Source organism: Trichoplusia ni, chromosome 5 (genome assembly GCF_003590095.1).
Source record: "Trichoplusia ni isolate ovarian cell line Hi5 chromosome 5, tn1, whole genome shotgun sequence".
Lineage (NCBI taxonomy): Eukaryota > Metazoa > Arthropoda > Insecta > Lepidoptera > Noctuidae > Trichoplusia > Trichoplusia ni.
In genome coordinates this window covers 2,324,130-2,342,592 of record NC_039482.1, presented here as the reverse complement: position 1 = coordinate 2,342,592, position 18,463 = coordinate 2,324,130, and the positions used below count along the sequence as shown (strand labels likewise).

At 35.8% G+C, this 18,463-nt stretch overlaps 1 protein-coding gene across 2 annotated transcripts in view; it reads right to left on the bottom strand.

Moving 5' to 3' along the window:
- Positions 1-18,463, bottom strand: part of LOC113494039 (frequenin-1) — a 178,569-nt gene that overhangs the window by 88,402 nt on the left and 71,704 nt on the right. Inside the window, exons 2-3 of one of the 2 annotated variants that reach the window (XM_026872164.1) lie at positions 7,857-7,985; positions 6,504-6,680 (exon numbers count right to left, since the gene is read on the bottom strand). In XM_026872164.1, coding sequence (XP_026727965.1) covers positions 6,504-6,567 — 64 coding nt within the window. In that variant the 5' untranslated portion in view covers positions 6,568-6,680; positions 7,857-7,985. The remainder of the gene's footprint in view (positions 1-6,503; positions 6,681-7,856; positions 7,986-18,463) is intronic. The other variant, XM_026872165.1, reaches the window with a different exon arrangement.

Here is an 18,463-nt window from a genome sequence, read left to right as displayed (position 1 = left end):
TCGATTAGGATTAGTAAGAAAAGTTGTTAAAGATCCCGTATTTAGTAGACTGTTTTTGTTTGTAAGATACGTTTAACAATTACGGCTAAATATCACTTACATCAGTTAAATAAAGTAACTGTGAAAGCTTCTTAGTCTTTTGGTAAGGTACGTCTAGCCAAGGTGAATAGATTTCATCAGAAATAATAATCTATCTAGAATTTAAGGAGTTGATATATTCATCTGCACGATAAATAAATGAGTGTATTTTCCCCAATACCTATTCTAATCCGATATTCCGTCGGTCTTGCATATAAGTCAGTGTAAATAAAATATACAAATTTGTTTGTTTGGCACGTAAATTCCGCATACACGTAGCGAATTGGTGCCAAAATTGTTACACTGACGGTATCTACCTGTTCCAAATAAATTTAGTTAAGTTTGCAGAGCCGAATTTATTGGTAGCTAAAGGTATTGAAAAAACGTAGCATTTTTTAGCGTGCATACTTTTAATAGCTGAGTCTACAGTCCAGTTGGATTCCAAAACAGAATACCTTATGTCTGACTGCAGGTAGAATTTTATTAACGCGAATATCCTGCATGGATCGAATGGTTTAAAACGGTCGTCGTTTACACGTTAGTCGGTCTTTGTACTATAACGATGAATAATGCTATTGTTTGCTCTTTTACGAAGAAACGTCAATATTTTTTTGAACCTTGGAAGCCCTGTCAGAAAAGAGAGTCATATTTTGGAAGATTTTTGGATTAACATAATACAACCCATAAAAGGCAAGCTGAGAATGTTCCGCACACGAAATCACAGGAAGTCGGCGACAACATTCAATTATTCATATTCCTATGATTGTGGCTGCTCATTTTTCTGGATTCATAGCGCGCGGATGTGCTCGTATAATTCTGTATAAAGCCATATACAGTTTTTGGAACACACGTAACTTTGTACCCAGCGTGTTTAAAACTTCTCACGTAGATAAAAAACTAATTGTTTCCGAATAAAATATGCAATCTATATTTGCAGGGAGCTTAAAAAAAAACATCGAATGCTTAATCGAATGCAACATTGTTGTCTGTAAATGTTTGTGAAACAATTCCCCGCGACTATTGTGAATTGATTGGAATACACGTACTAACTTTAACAAAGTTGTTCGGACGTTCAATTGAGATGTCCATACAAGTATTTCAACTCGACGGTAACTCGATGCATTGTGATAGTGTGAACATGGTCAGAGCGTTTACTATGATCATCTAAGTTGGACTATAGTTATAGTACAAGCGAGACGCAGCTATGTCCTCCCTACAAAGTTATATTCTCCCTCTCGCTTCCACTGTACCAACTGGCCTGTTTTGAGAAGTAATAGTACAGGCAGAGGTCAATTCATCCACTTGTAATGAAATTTCTCTACAGTAGGTATCAATTCTACCTCGGTAGGTAGGTAAAGTTGTTACGCGTAAGAATGGAGTCTCTCAATGCTCATGTCGCATCTTGTTGTTGATATTGAAATTAAAGAGAAGATAGAAGATTAAATCTTTAAAGATTTGATCTGGATTTTTAATCGAGTAACAGGTTACAGGCAGCTCCCTCGTACTAGCTGGTATGTATTTAAATTTTGCTAGAATATTTCGAACAAGGAGGTCTGGATTGAATTTGTCTTAGGTATTATTAAAAACCTCTCCCGCTGCGTATAATTCTTACGTCACGGTTCTTTCACAAACATTGAAGTCTCACAAACGTGTACTTGCGGACTGAACCCGCGACACGTTTCGTTTAGTGGGTTTGGCGTGGTAACTTCAACTCGGCTATCAGTGCAGTATAATCGTGGTTTTATAAAATGTTTTACCTACTAATTATGTTGTAAATGCAAATTTAAGACGTAGCTGCTAGTAGCTGCAAACTATCCCCATACCATATAAAAAAGTAGCTAAGTAAAAGATTTAATATTATAAACTGTTTTTTTATGAAAAGAAAAAATATAAAATAACCCTAGAAAAGTGAACAAGAATCACACTATGGATATTATAATAAATTACATCACATAGTTTCCTTTACTGAACCTACTGAAATGCAATCATGGATTTATTGATTGTGCATAAATTCAGGGTTACACTTATTCTGCATGTTGTGTAATGGTAATGTTTGCCTTATCGATCTCCTTCTGTTGTCAAGCTGTGGCTCTACCACCTCATGGATACAATATACAATCTCATGTTATTGTGAAAGCGGGACGAAGCACTGCATGAAGTAAAGCTGTCTCTTTTCCACAACAGCACCACTTAAGACGTGGTGCAAAACCCTTTTCCTTATTTCCAATTATATTCAATATCAGAGGTTTTCAATTATTGGACATATGTTAGTAAACATTATTAGTCTCCTTAGACTTGAGTTTTCTCGGTGACGTAGTTCAGCAGCGACATGCTACATTTATATACTGCTTTTCATTGTTTTTTAGTCCACATCAAACAACATAGGAACACTCTTTATACATCTACACGTGTATTTCACCTTAACAGTAACCTAACCTTGAAAATTATATTCTATTCCATTTGCAAAATTATGTCTAGGCGAAAACCTACAATCAAAATGATAGCTTCGACTATTCACACATTTATCAAGAATTTCTTTGAAGTAATTAACTGGATTAGGTATTATCATACTGAAATATGTCGTGGTCCCACCAATATTGATTTGTATTTCCAGCTAACATTAATACTAAAGTAGAACAATTCTAAGAATGTTTAAAAATATATAAATTTCTACTAAACTAATTGAATCACAAAGATTACTTTCCTGCATAGTGTGGATGATAAAGTTGAGCAATGTGCAAAGGAACTGTACGGTCGTATAATGGAAGAGCAGGCATTTGTCGCAAAACCAACTTAAGTGTCAGACATGGGAAATACCAACACCTAACGTAGAGAAAGTGGTTGCGAGCACGCGAGGGTTGACCTTGCCGATCTTGTTAACCCTTGCAACCCCCACGGGGTGGCTCGCGGTATGCAGCTCCGACAAATTTACCCGATAAATTAAACTCATACAATACAACAAATTAAGATCTAGTACTCCACCCCAACTTAATCGCTCGCTTATGCACGATAAATTGTCAATCCTGCCAGCTTTCGAGTACTTTAACAGTTAATCAAAACTTGGAACTGGAGCTCCACTTGCAATTAGAAAGATTCAAACTAATAAGAATAGTAATTCCGGCTAATTTTAGCGTGCATTAGTGTGACTGAGATGTGATCATAGCCCGGCACGGGCGGGCCGGAGTTTCAAGGAATTTACTCGTTTATTCCGCCGCCTCGGAACTATTTGACATTATAATTGTTACCGCGAAGGGAAACTTTGTCTGAGGGACAAAAAGAAAGAGTTTGGGAATGTTTTTGTTGGTGGAACATTTCTGTCTTACTTTACGAACGTAATTTTCCTAACTTGGGGATTTTGCTTTGACTAAACATGCGAAAATGTTTCGTTGCATGTCAAAAATTTGTAACTTAGTGTTTGTAATGTATGCTATTTTTTTTTGTTGGCTGGACTTGGCCTTCATAAATGCAAGTACAAATGAGTGGAGTGCCCGATAGCCGGTCCCGCCGACTGCCGGCCATTCCCCGGCACAGCCTGGCCGGCGCCGTCCGACAAACTTCGTCACTTAACTTCGCCATAAAGCTAAGTTCGCCAGTTATTTGGGAAAACTCCGCAATTACTACACTGCTGGGCTATTTCTTACTTAACACTGTTATTTATATTCAAATAAACTTCGAGTACCGTCTTCAACATTATAACAGACATTGTACCAGCTATTTCGGCATATGACCCAATTATTGCGTAAATTGTTAATGAGCTAAATCGCTGGTTGCGACCAGAGATAGCTGATATTAGCATAAATTTATACGACAACTACAATTTCGGTTAGGTAGGCCTACTGGTGCCGCGATTTCCATATGTTTGTCAATCCACTGGTTAAATGGATTACAGCGATATAAATTAATTAATTAAACATGAGGTTGAAAATTAGGAAAGACGTGACCACACTAAACCGTTGGACAGTTGAAAACCTGATCAAAGAGTTTGCTGTTTTATTCACATGAAATCGTTTTTTAGGGGCTAGATATATAAATATTTCCGATTTTCCATATTCTAGTAGTAGATAGATACCTTATACTTCTTTTTAATACAGCTACAGATTATCGCACCGGCCCTGACCCACGGCGTCTTGACGATTATTCGTACAGTGATTAAGAAGTTACGACAGATAGGGACCAGGCGCGAGGCTCAGGCGGCGCCGGGCGCGAGGTGAGGCGTGGCTTGTATTCATGGATCCTCGACACGCACCACATTACCATGAATCATGATCATGACATTGTCGCATTCCATTCACTTTACCATTAATCCCTATTCAAACCCGCCTAGTCAATACTAAAAAAATAACGCGTTAATACCGCCTCAATATTTAGAAACTCTATTTTTATTTTTATGCTCGCCCGAAATAGAACTTAATAGCTTTCCGTAACGTGTTAGTTTTTCACAATGCGGCTGACCCTAACTGGTGTTCAATACGTCTGAGCACCTGAAAATAATAAATGCCTAATGGCTAAATTATTACATTAATGTTTTTTCTTTGCCGATGGGTACTGATTGTGTGAAAATGTTTCCGGCGCCTTTTGTTCTTCATTGGTACAAGTCGACACTTAACCTTCCGTCCCACTTAACCGGCGCGGCGATACTTAACTTTTCCGGCTTAGTTTTTTGAGACGCCGGCCGGTTTCAAAGACCCAGCCTTTTAAGATTTATATTTGCATAAGCTATAAAAAAGACCTTGTTATCTGATATTAGGATTAATATTTTTTCACAATTAGCTACATGTAGTTTTTTTTGCAGGGAATGGTTACAGCTCAAAATGTCGCTTCTGTGTACGGGCATAAATTACATTTAAATAACGTTACTGAACTAACAAAAAGAAACGTGTTTTAGTTATTTACTTTCGCAACTTCACTGTACGTAAGGCTTATTTTATTCGAGTTTTATTTCATGTGGCAGTTTTGGTCAAGTTAGATGTTAAATAGGGTATAACGTTAGCGTCCCAGCTTTGTGACCACCGACATTAATAGAAGGGTAATTCGGCTGCGTAATCTAATAATCCAGTTTCATAGATCTGTGGCCCAGATAGTGGGCTGATTACACCGGCGGGAAAAAGACTTACGTATTTAATATGCAACGTGACATGTACCGTGACAATTTATTTACTTTAAAACTAATTCGAGTTTATAATCTAATCTCTGTTATTTACTTTGCATACAATTAGGGTTTCCATTCGGCGGTATCTTTATGAGATCTAAGGCAATGTTTTTGTGCCATTAATTACAACGGTTGCGTCTAATTACGCAACACAATTTACACCGATCTATACCGTATACCTTATCGCAGAATGTCGACATTCAAAATTCCTTTATCAAGCAAGAACGACGGATAAGGGGACGTAACTAATACGGCTAGGGGTGAACAAATTGTTAATTCAGCCTTTGCGGTTCAGCGTGTAGGCGCGTACACAATAAAATCATCCCAGGACGACTGTTCAACGGTGGCTTTAATTACGCACGGTTGCGTCCTCTGATGAATCGATTTTCACTTATGGTGGCACTCAGCAGAGACCTTATTCGATCCAGTAAATGCGCAACTAAGCAAGAGCCGTCTGATTTGAATTCTGCAATACACTGTCAGAGGCGTGCTATCAGATTCCGCGTTGATTTATAGGGGTTGTTATAACTTAGATAGTTTCCATGGATGTATGGACGAATGTTTGACTAGTAGTTGTAATTATTCACCCGAAATACTTAGGTACGGGTAGGTCAGAGTCGGTGTCAACTTTTTGTTAATTAAAGTACTTGAATGAAAAACATAGAAAAGGTGTGGTAGCGCAGTAAATGAAAATGTTCGCGTTACAGTTGCGAACAGTTTATCGCGGCCGCGTCCTCTCCGTTCGTAGAGGCTGGCGGGGTGCCTACTATGTTCGCATGTTCACACAAAGTGACTCGGCGCAAACTTTTGACGCCCTCACGCGTGCTCGGCCAACTTATAAAAGATTTCATCTTCATTACTGTCATTCAGGCCCTTTCATTTTTGTATGATTACGCAACATTCAGTCTTTTGATGTAACTTTGATTTAAAATATTCGTATTGAATGAGAGTTTTTCTGAAAATTTATTTATCGTAATATTCAAGTCTTTAGCTGCATTTTGAATGTTTTTTTTAAGATATAACTCGTTTATTACCATCGATTTCAATAATTGGCGAGTCCTGTTCAATTTCACATATTGAGCTGAATGATAGCCATGATTAAACAGATATTACTTAATATACCAACGCGCCGTGTAAACGCTGTGCCCATTGTTCGGGATGTACGTATGCGATACATAGAAAGGTATTTCTGCCGTGGCAGTCCTTTGTGCTTACGAGGATGCTTATTTAAATACGTTTTGTCAAGCATTTTTCTTTATAAAAAGAAGGTACTTACAGTAAGTGGCAGTCGTCAGTCGATCGATTGTGTCTTGTTTGAGTTTCGAGTTCTTCTTGCCCATTTTTGCTTGTTGACGGCGCTACGACACCAGGTAACACTCGCACAAAGTGCAACGTCTGTGTGTCACCACGCTGTGACGTATTACATATTATTCCTGCGCCCGATTCACTCCACCTGTGAACAGGGTTTGCATTTGAGTACACACATCTACAAAACAAATGAGCGTTTATAGCAAATTATAGCAAAAGAAATTATAGATTTCATTACACACAGTGACATAACATGGTCACGTAGTGTCACAATTTGTACGAAGCTGCGTCAACAAGGTTCCTTGCGCTCTACCTTTCTTTGTCTAATACAAAAACCCCAATATCTCCGTCCCTCTCTGTATAAATTATAGCTGTTTTCCTTCTCCTGAATATTGTAGGGTGAGTAGCGAACGGCGGCGAGACGTAAACGAAATACTTATTTTGGCGTATCTTCGGCGAAAACAAGCCATTTATAAGATGTGATAAATCAAGTGTTCTTGTGTCTGATATTACTGTATGCTCTTAATATAGCCTTGGAGAACATTTTAAATCACGAGCGATATGATATCTGATGTTGGTCTTTGATACTGAAAATTAATGTTTTGTAGGTACTTGAAAAACGACGCCTAAGGTTTTCAAAATCTAATCTTTCAGTCCTGAGCTTGGGACTCACGCATTCTGATGATAAACATCAAAGCTTAACACATGTCATGCTCGAGTATCAAGTGCGGCGTATTTTCTCGTAATTAACTGGAATATCAAATCGCCGCACCGTGTCAACCCAAACATAATTGTAAGTTTAAGTAATCGTGCACAACAAGAAGCTGTGCGCGTCGCGAGCCTCAAGGGTTTGCGTAACATTTACATTAACATGTCCAAACGAGCCCCGAGATATTTTTAACTTTCTTTCATAAAATGTTAAGTCTCCTGCCTGTATTCGCGACAGCACGTGCCGTTTACATAAACAAATATAACTTGACCTTGACTTTGTCACCTAGTCCAAGGTGACACGTCGCCTGCAGGCCTAGCTCACTCTAATATAATATTTAGAACGTCAAACGAAATAAACTATTCGGACAGGTTATTAATAACGGCACGGTTGCAACGCCGAATCAATAATATTATATAGAGATTGGCGTCGAAACGCTGTAACGAAAGTTCCAAGACGCTTAGAAATTAAAATATATATTCTTTTGTTGAAAAATGTTAACTAAGAATTGAGAAATTAATTTCAGCGGGAAAGTAATGAATGGGTCCCTCGCGTTTATTCCACTGTAAACTTAGGATAAAATATGTTTTTTGTTTCGTTATTTTTTATTACCTTTTAGTGTGACTGTTTTGTGTATATCCTTCGGGGAAACAAAGCACACTGACACTCCATCACACTATCAACAGGTTTCACTATACGAACGTATTTTTCACAGTCACACTTCAAATTTGGGAACGTAATCTGAAACGAGGCAGAAAATCTCTCGTTACTACGGTATTTACATTTACAAAGCGTTAATATTCGCAGGGCCTTTCGCTTAAAGCAAACTTGTCTCGCAATTCCATTACTTAAAAGTTTTCTTGCAATCCTTCAATTTAAACAATGTTTCCAAGTTACGATTTATGGGTAGAAAATGTTAGTTATAACCAGATTTCGTGTGTTAACTAGGAAACTGTTTATCGTAATACATAAACATTCATTTTAGGAAAGCTCTTTCCGTGAAGGTTTTAACATTCGCATACACTTCAATGACGTAGGTAGGTTCTAGCTATCTAACGACCGTTTTATTTTTTCTATCTTTCGATAGATTTGCCTACTGCACATCTAATTAGAACAATATGTCATAATTCTATCAAATAACCAAATTCGTCATTATAAAGAATATTAAGTAAAAAACAGCCCTTAGCCAATTGTTATTTCTTCAATTGACCCTGGAGTGCACGCCAATCAGGTTTCATTCCGATAAATCACGTGAATTTGTTATTAAAACTTTCGTGAGGAGAATTCTTGATAAGACATTTATTAACGGTTTACACACGCAGAACGATGTGCGGCGTTGGCAGACCGAAACTAGTCAGACGATCCCGAATCCATTACAAATAGGTATGCGCGAGTAAAAAACGACTAGAGACTTTAATTTTTAATTTTAACGGAATGAAAACTGGCCCTGAAATGACGGTCGACGGTTGCTTTAGTTTTAAAAGAGTTCCTTTACGATGCTCATTCTTCTACAAAAGCCTGAAACTTTCATGGCGTGAGAATTTATTGCATCGCTAGCATCTTTAGTGTACAACCAGAAGGTTTTTATTTCCGTTAGTCGGTAATGGTTGCATGCGCGCCACAGGTTGCTGTTATGCACGACAGGAAAGGAAACCTCATAATGTTGGAAGTAATTTGGTGAGAATTGTGTTCTGCGATGCCGTGTGTACAGAACTTGTATAAATATAAATTAGCTGCCGACGCATTTTATTATCCTCGTTAAACACCCTGTGTTTTATGGCAGTAACGTTTTTACACGATCGTATTTGTAAGTATTTAATCGAATTGCTTTAATAAATGTATTTATCTTTATTGGGCTCTGTCGACTTTTATTGACTTTCTAATTTTTTGGCTTTATTACGTTCTTTTGTGAAATAAAAACGTTTTGGGATATCCAGACCTTGCTCAATAATCGTGACAGTTTTTCCAATAGCAATCATTCCAATAAATCACAAGATAATAGTTTTTTTTTAACACGTACCGTCATGTCCTGTAACTAGACTCATCATAACCAATAAGTTGGTTATCCTTCCTACCTACGTCTCTACATTAATCTTCTTAAGCATTTATAAAGAAGATAATGATTAAACACACCCTCTATAAACGACATGATAAAATGAACAACATAAAGTTCTATGAGAAAACTGCAGCCGTGGGCACTGAAAACGCTAGAAATATATACAATTTCTTGCGAATAAGTTTTATTGCTAGCTCTACTATTAAACTCAATTAATATGAGCCTTTGTATAACAAGTTGCATCAATTCTCACGTGAACTTGCAACTACGAGTAACAGGAGTATGATAATACTAGGGGTAGAACTAGATTATTGTGCCTCAGTAAACGGCATTAATTAAGTTAAACTTCATAATACTAATTTTGATGCAAACATGTCATTTTACAGCCAGTATAAATATAATTTTATTAAATCTTTGTTCAAAATTGGTGTGGGAAACCGCAATCGGTGGTGCTTGGTGGCTATGGGAAACCGACCGCAAACTATTATTCGCCATAAATAGGAAAATTAGCCGATAAACTACTGTTATCATTATTGATTTTCCCGGTGCAAGATATTTCTTATTCCATACTTTTTAAGGGCCTTTTTGGGCTTATTACCACCTTATTGCGGTTGTCGAAATGTGTCAGAAAACTACACGTAGATCACCGTCTATTCCACAAAGACGTGGCAGGATCCTAGAGGGTCTATCACCACGTTTTGAAGTGATATAATTATGATGGTTGAAACGTTACTTACTGCATATTTTTGTTGTTTCTGCAGATTACTTTGGCAAGTGGCGGTAGGTCCCTAGTTATAGAAAAGTGATAGGTATTATACTTCACGCTATAAAAAGGATTGCCTAAAGATAACATGCCTCTCTTTGATATAGATAGAACAAATCTAAAATAAACAAAACAAGTGATACTTTATAATGTAAACAATTAAAAGTATTATAAATAATTGTTTTGATCGCGGTATTAATGTATTTGCATAAATTTAATTTGGAATAATTATTCATTCCATTAATTTTAATATTTAAACAATGTTGTATCACGTTTTCCTCATCCTATTCAAAAGTTTTGGTAAAACCATAATATTTTATAACCGTTTGATAACGTACTATAGCTGTATTGCAACAATTGTTTTTATCCATGATTATGTGATTATGCGTATATGTGTTTAAATTTCGAGCATAGTATTGCAATAAAGTGTCAAAGGCCCACGTACCAAAGTAAAATTGTTTAACAACGCACTTGTACTTATAAACATACGAATCACTAATATGTTAATAGGTATTTCAATAATAATACCGGCCTATATACATCCCACTACTGGACACAGGCCTCTACACGTAAAGGAGAGCATGGGTCACCTCGCAAGCTCACTGCGGGATGGCAATTTCAGGTTTCCTCACGATGTTTTCCTTCTCCGTTCAGTAGTTGTGACTTAGAATAATTAAGAAAGTACAGAATATAACTTTTAAATAGTAATTAATATTGGTACTTTGCCTTCTTCTGGGTCTAATCTGTACCTTAAAAACCATATTTACCTCTAGGTGTTATTATTACGATTCAATGTAATGTTTTACTATTTTAAGTTTCATACCTCCGTACCAAATATTGTGTCATTCATATTTATGAGGTTCGTCTTTAGTTTTGAAGTCTAAGTATCATTTAATTATTTTTATGTCATGTTTAAATGTATTTTAATTGTAGTACTAGTGCTTTGGAGGTCGTTGCGCCGTTTTTCCTCAACACCTAGAGCACTTAAAAAGCGGTGAAGTGTGGACGAATTCGGGTGCTGTTCAATGAAACTTTGACGCTAGAAAAGTGCCATTTATTAGCCTAATTTGAACAAATTATTTTTCGGGTAAAGAGCTTTCCCGTGTTAGTACACTGTTGAGTTAATTAACGAAATTACTTACTATGATTAATTTACAAGACACTTAAGAGAAATTGTTGCTACGATAAAGAGCAATAATTTGAAATCAAGTTTCAAAGTAGACAAACGTATTTCATTTATACTATTTCTTTTTTTGGATCTTATTTTTAGTATTTGTAATTAATGCATGTATTCCATTACGGTCAACTAAAATATGCTATTTCTTAAATTATTCCTGGAATTTAACTGTCAAAGATAATCTGGATACACGGCCTTCCTCTATAAAGCCTAATGAAAATGGACTTGACAAGGAGAGTCCATTTATCATAGCCACATTTATTAATAATGTTCCACGTATTAAATTAGCAGGATTTTGACATAATCTGTGAAATTCGAACAGCGAAAACCGTATCGTTAGTACAGTACCGCTTGTACCCGCTAAGATAAGGCACTATAGGGCTTAGTCAGTGTTACATGGCATGAGAATAGGAAACGGGAAACTTCAAAAGTTGTAGGAATAATATTCCTTGTTTGATAAGTGACGAGAGTTTGACTATTATTTCAAAACATTTAAAAGATTCGTCATCGTTCGGAGAAATGTAATTTGTATATGTACCATGCCCTGGTCAATGTAAGAAATATAATTGTCGGATCTAAAAATCATAGCTGATTAAAAATCGAGTGTTAGCTTTGAAAAAAGTCAAGCTAGAAAAGTGGTTTTATGAACAGTACTGAAGCAGACACGACAAAAGTTCTTGTATAGGCTTAGTGACTTATCTTAGCACTTACAGACACTCTAAAGCTTTCCGAAAATGTAGAGATAAAAGTATCAATAATAAACGAAACCATACATACAAACATTGCATAAGGACTAAATTCGTTAATACGGGAATCGTTTATAAAGAATTAAGAGGAAGAAAGAAAGAGTCTTGGAAACGACTTCTTACATAAATGCTTTCAAATATATAATCGTAGACGCGTTAGAGAATAAAGTCATCAAGTATTTCCCTCACCTCATTTACAAAATACCTCAAAACGCACACATTCTGTAATCAAACAAGTTAATTCACAATATTAATACCACTGTAAACCGTACAATACTTTTTAATTACGCAAAGTTCCGGAGCAAACACCGGCGGCGTTGATCCCCTTCAACTCATAAGAGCTATTAACGTGGTATCAGTGCTATCTATAATGTGAATTAACATCAAGAGCTATATATTTCGCAATGCACAATCGCTGAAGCTGTACTCGATATCACAGTACGAACATAATTAATTGTAGTGTTATCATAATAGCTAGAATACTACGCAACCACTAACTACACAGGAGTAATTTAGCAACACCGCAAACTTTAGCATCGTATACAGCTGAAGGCTTTATCGGGTAAATCCTATTATACTTAAGTAATGGAGAATAATTTATAAGGTATTTAATTAAAGTGAAATTCAAGATATACCGCAAATACGGATCTAATGCGTAACTTCCTGCTCAACTAACTAACGCACTACATCGTTTTTGCCTGAATTGAAAATGCTTTCATAGACCCTAAAATAACTATGGATTCTGGCTTGATAAATAAAAATGCAAAAGTTGGAATAATGGAACATCGTAAATGTTTTTCATAGATATGTAGAGTATTGCAGAGGCGTCAACATACCATTGTGGGGATGTTCGGAGCTGTATGTAGGTACGCAGAATATGGCTTTCAATTTGACTGGAACGTTAGCAACGCCACGAGTGTGATTCTTTGTGAGACAATATTTTCAACAGATAGTATTACATTAATACAATTTTGAACAGAATACCCCAACGGTAAAGACCAGAAAAGACCAACCGTATTTGTAATTAGATTGTTGAGCTGTTTACGTTGACCGGTGTAGATCGAATCAAGACTACTGAATTCATTGGTTCTTTTGTTTTGGTCAAACTGACCACGGGTCGTGACCTACTTTCCACATTTCTACATAAAAGGGTAATTAATTCTAAAAGGGAGCAAGCTTTTAAGGCTTTGGTTGTTGTTAGAAAGAAATTCCTTAATTATAGTAAGTCCATAATAAACAATCTGGGTAGTTTAAAATTTCTTACCTGTGACCTAAGTCTCAGGCATGTTCAGGAAACACTTCAGCAAAAGGTACTACGGCGAGAGTTACGAACAAGAACGGCGACAATGTTTGAATATCTAGTCTCCGTATGTATAAGAAAGTCTTAGCACACGTTTAATCCCAACAAACTACTTGTAACGTTGTGACGAAGGCCAAAAGTGCTTGCAAACTGGGAAAACCTGCGTCATACTATGACCAACCCAGAAACCTGATCAAAACCTCAACGAGTATGCGCTGGCCCTGCTCCAAAAAAGAGTAATAAAGGACCTTGATGCGGATTTAGCAAAAAAGAAGCTTCGAAACATGCTTAAATTGCACTGGGTAACTGTGGCGCCTGACTCACGTACTTTTATCAATTTTATTTCACGAAAACAAATGCAAATGTAAAATACGAGGCACTTTTTACGCTCACATTTTACGAAGTTATTATGACGTAATTGCGTGCTACTTACACCTTTTTGTAGAGTGTATTTTTATGTGAGCTTAAACGATGTTTAACTCATTTATTTAATTTTTAGCTCTGTATTAAAATAATGTTGATTTTCCTGTTTGAGCGGAAGTGGAACTGTGTACATTGCGAATGATTCTCGATAGTATTGAAATAAATGACCTTGAAATATCGCAAAAAAATATGTGGCCAAAAATATGAGTATGGGATGTGGTGTCGGGTGATCGCAAGCATTTAGCGTCGTACGTGTGTGACAAACATAAAAAGCATATTTGTATCAACCACTCAGATAAACACGGTCTGAATATCGAATAACAACTTTATGTTCTTGTTTAGATATAAATAAAACATTTTGGGGATGTACCTATGCTGATAAGATAACTTTGTATAAGTTTCTTTTGAAGGTGAAATAGAAGACGAAATGATTCGCACGTGTGGATGTGTGTGGATCACGTACGATCCGAACTCCACTGAATTACGTATGTCCGTAGTTAGTACGTGGCGAGGGCCTCTCAACGATATGGATTATAGTCAGAAATGTCGATAAATTCCACCGACTACCGAATCTTTTTCAAGCACTAACTTGTTAACTGCCCGTACAGTCTCAAGGGGCCATGATAAACTAGTAAAGGTATAATTGTTCTCCAGCATTTGGTTCTATCCTACTCGACAGAGACATCTCTATCTATTGGGATTCAGTCTAAGCTAATCTGAGAACATTTCAGTATAATCCTGGATTCCGGGATTCATACACGGCCATGTTTCATGATAAGCTAACCTCACATAGAAGCCGTTCATGAATAGTGGCGACAGTTTGAATGTATCCCTTTGACAGTTGATTTTCAGATCAATAGGTAAACAGGGGCTTTCACCACCTATGTATTCAGGGCTGTTGCAGTGATTAAAATGAAGCCTACTGCACGATGCAGAGCTTTGTCTCATTTATACTAGAACCTCAATATTAGTAGTGCGTATTACGACTGTACTTCAAAACATTTGCATAGCGGTCCGACCGCTGATTGGTCGATAGCTCAAACAAAAGTAACTAACAATCGCAGTAATAGTATTATGCTTTTGATTGGATACGAAAAAGTTTCGGCACCGCATCTGCTGGTGGGCAAACGAATGTTTACTTCTATTAACAATCCCGTTTTGGGTTTGAGTAATACTCGCCGAGTTTCAATTTGGCGGGTTTTCTTTTCAAGAGTAAGACAGGTTAGGTTTAAAAATCCGAAGCCAGTCACAGTTTAACATTCCAAGCTTACTTACACAGCAATAAGTTAACGTTCATTTTTCTATGGTAAAAAAATAGTGATTTACTGCAGACTGTGCAAGTTATTAAACTAATGTATAAAAGGGTTGTAGCGCTAGTTTCTACCTCTTCCTGCTTCGAACAAGGTCTCGGCCAGAAAGTATGGTTTTAAAGTGAAACTTCACTACAAGTAAGAGCGCGGAGCTCGAGTTAGCGAAGTATTTTCCAACTTTGAATTATTAATTCTGATTATATTTTGCTCCTAGCTCCTGTACTAACTGAACATTTGAGGGTGAAGTTGTTCAAGTGCTTGCTTACTTATTATATGCAGTTTAGACTAGCCATGTAAACCTGTGTCATATGTTCCCGATGTGCGCTGAACTTTGGCCGCGTCGGTTGCTGGTGTCTATCGGGTATTCAGCGGTATTCTATGTGATAACAGCTTGTTTGGAATTTATACCACATTTTGTTTACCTTCATAAATGTTTTGGTGAACAGATGAATAATTAGATAGGAATAATTTAGGGAAGCTATTGGCAATAGGCGCCGTTGTATTCGATATGTCGAATACTGTATATTTATTACGCTATGCTTATTTAGTGACATTAATTAGGCGCATGAATAATTTTGAATATGTGTTGATTAATTACTGTTGAACATATTTTGATAATTAATGCAAATATACTATAGATAGGAATTATTCCTGACGCACTTACGAACAAAGATGTGTAAAAAAATGTAGAGCAATGTAGAGCAATAATCTTGAAAAAAAAGGTAATTTTTGAGCCCACAGAGTATCAGATTTTACAATAATTTTTGGAATGGCACGCGAAACCGAAAATTACTGAATATATTCACCTGAAAATATGAGCATTTATTAAACGGGCATTTTTTATTTATTTATCTCGGACCCGTATTTATTCAAGACTTTATTCACTAAAAACTTTGTTTTTTTTTTCAAGCAACCCAGTTATCGAACAAAAATTAAACGAACTGAAATTTTATACTGAAAACTCAATACTTCATAACAAAGGTGTTTTCATTAAATTTTGTGTGAAGAGATGTACTTCACAGCGCGTTGTTGGGTCTCATTTGCATAAAAACAAAGACTCATTTATGAGACAAAATAATAATTTGAAAAATTGGGTTTTTCCGATTTTGGTTAAATTGCAAGAATGAAATACGGTAGAGAATACTTTTTGAGGCAAATTCAGGTTTTACAAGTTAAAGTCAAGGAGAGTATAAAGGTATTCATTTGGGGATCGGTAATCTTGAGGGGTGGAAATAATGCTTTTCTAAATAGTAGATGAGAATAAAAATGAAGGATGCATTGTTAATTAATTAATAAATTTACACACATATAACATTTATTTTAGCCAGCATTTTAACCAGTCGTAACAGAGGTTCTTTTTCTTGTCACTTAACGACTTTATTCTTTGAAATTGTATAGAGAGATCTTGTAAGTAATTTTTGTAAACAGGCATTTTCAATGACCGCGGAGTTATTTCCTTTATTAGGACAGACTCTTCACTCATTGATAAAGTTTTTGCCTATGTTTGCTGTTTCATTAAACTTGGTTATTAAGATAGAAAAGCTTGCAGAGAGGCAGCACAAAATTAATAAAAGCGGTGGCCGGTATAACTACACTAGAATAAATACAACAAATTGACTCCATTGTAACAATAACTATAAATTAAAAAAAGAAAAGCTGTTATATAAAGAATCTCAATTCGTTGGAATATCCGAAGTCTACTGTAAGTCGCTTGTTCGCCCAAATTGCTTAACAGTAATTCAAATAAGCGAAGAGATTTACTGACTCTATCTATACGAAAATACTTGTACATTTTATTTATCTTGCGAACTTACATGTATGTTTGTTTTATATTAGGTCTTGTATGTCGGGTGTTGGTAAAGAACTGTTGTACTTATTAAAACCATTATTTTTCATTTTCTAGGACTATTTTTGGGACATGAAATGTTATGAAATAGAGTGAAAAGTTCGATTATTATTGACCCGACTCTACATTTTGAGATTTGCTTGCACTTAATTAAGTTACCACAAAGATAGTTTTGTTGGTTACTCGTACATCAGAAGAACAGTTTGGAAATGTATTTAAAAAGAGTGTTATTAAAATTTGACGTTTTTCTGATATGTTTTCGAAATCATGCATTTTTGTGTTGCCAGTGAATTTGATACTGTAAAATTTAATTCATATCAAATCGTCAATTTCGTTGCCAATTTCGTTATATTCTGAGAATTAATATCGAAATCTGAGTCAAGTATCAACATCCAAAATAAATCCTTACAATTAATTTAAATAAAGCAGCTTTACATCTCCAGAAAAAGATATTTACCGTGGCTTAAAAGATGCACTCATAATTAAGCGGTTTAATCTCTAAAGGAAACAACGTAGAAAAAAAAGAATTTATTAAAACCCATTTCGTCTCTATCCATTAATTTCTGGCGGTATTCCGGTTAAGGGACCGAGGTAAATTGTCGGTTTCTTATCTCGCTTTTATAATTTTATTTTTTTATTAAATTTCATTATAAAAGTTAAACTTTTGTCAAGGGTGAAAAATTACACGGGATTTTTGGAAGAAATTTTTTGTTCATTTCGTTATGATATATAAACTTTGATAAAATTATTACAGAATAAGAACTGATTTAGAACAATTGCAAATATCATTTTACAAACTTCAAGGGATACTTAGAAAATAAAATACATCATGCGTACATGAAATTTATCTCCTCTTCCCCTTAAATAACTTCTAATCTTTAAGAATGTGGATAAAAGATTCAAACACATATAATTTTTTACTAGAATCTAATTAAAAACCCATGTTTAACACTATTAATAAATCTCAGCAATTACAGAACGTCGAAATGACTTCAAACTTTACAGACATAAAATGGGATTATCTTTAAACGACAAGTTCGGGTTTCGGTTTAAATTCGAGTTAATGAGTACGACTATTATTTAAGTTAGGCTACATTAGATCTCACTTTACGATCAATCGTCTCCGAACTCGACAGACCCAGATATTTCAGTTATATCTTATCATAAAACTTGAGAACCGGCGAATAGTTTTAAATAAAATATTTATGACGAAGTTTTTATTGTTTTAGGAGAGAAGGATTGACACAGTAAAGCTTGTATTGGATAGAGTCACTGTTTGAAACTTGGTTTTATAGACTTACAAATAGTAGGAGAAGACGAATGCACAAGCATCAACGAACCCGACGAACGACGAAAGGTTTTTATACTCTTCATATACTATTAAAGGGAACCGAATAAAATAGGTTTTCAATCCAAATAAACTACATAAAAAACTTTTGTCAGTCTGACTTTAGTTGCTCCCCTCTAAATTGTCAATCGGGAAGACAATGCATACGTTCAAAATTGGTACATTATTTTAGAAGCTATGGTGCAAAACAGATACGCTATCTGATAAATCTGTGTAACGCCAGCCTTTTGCGTCCAGGTTTAGTGAAATA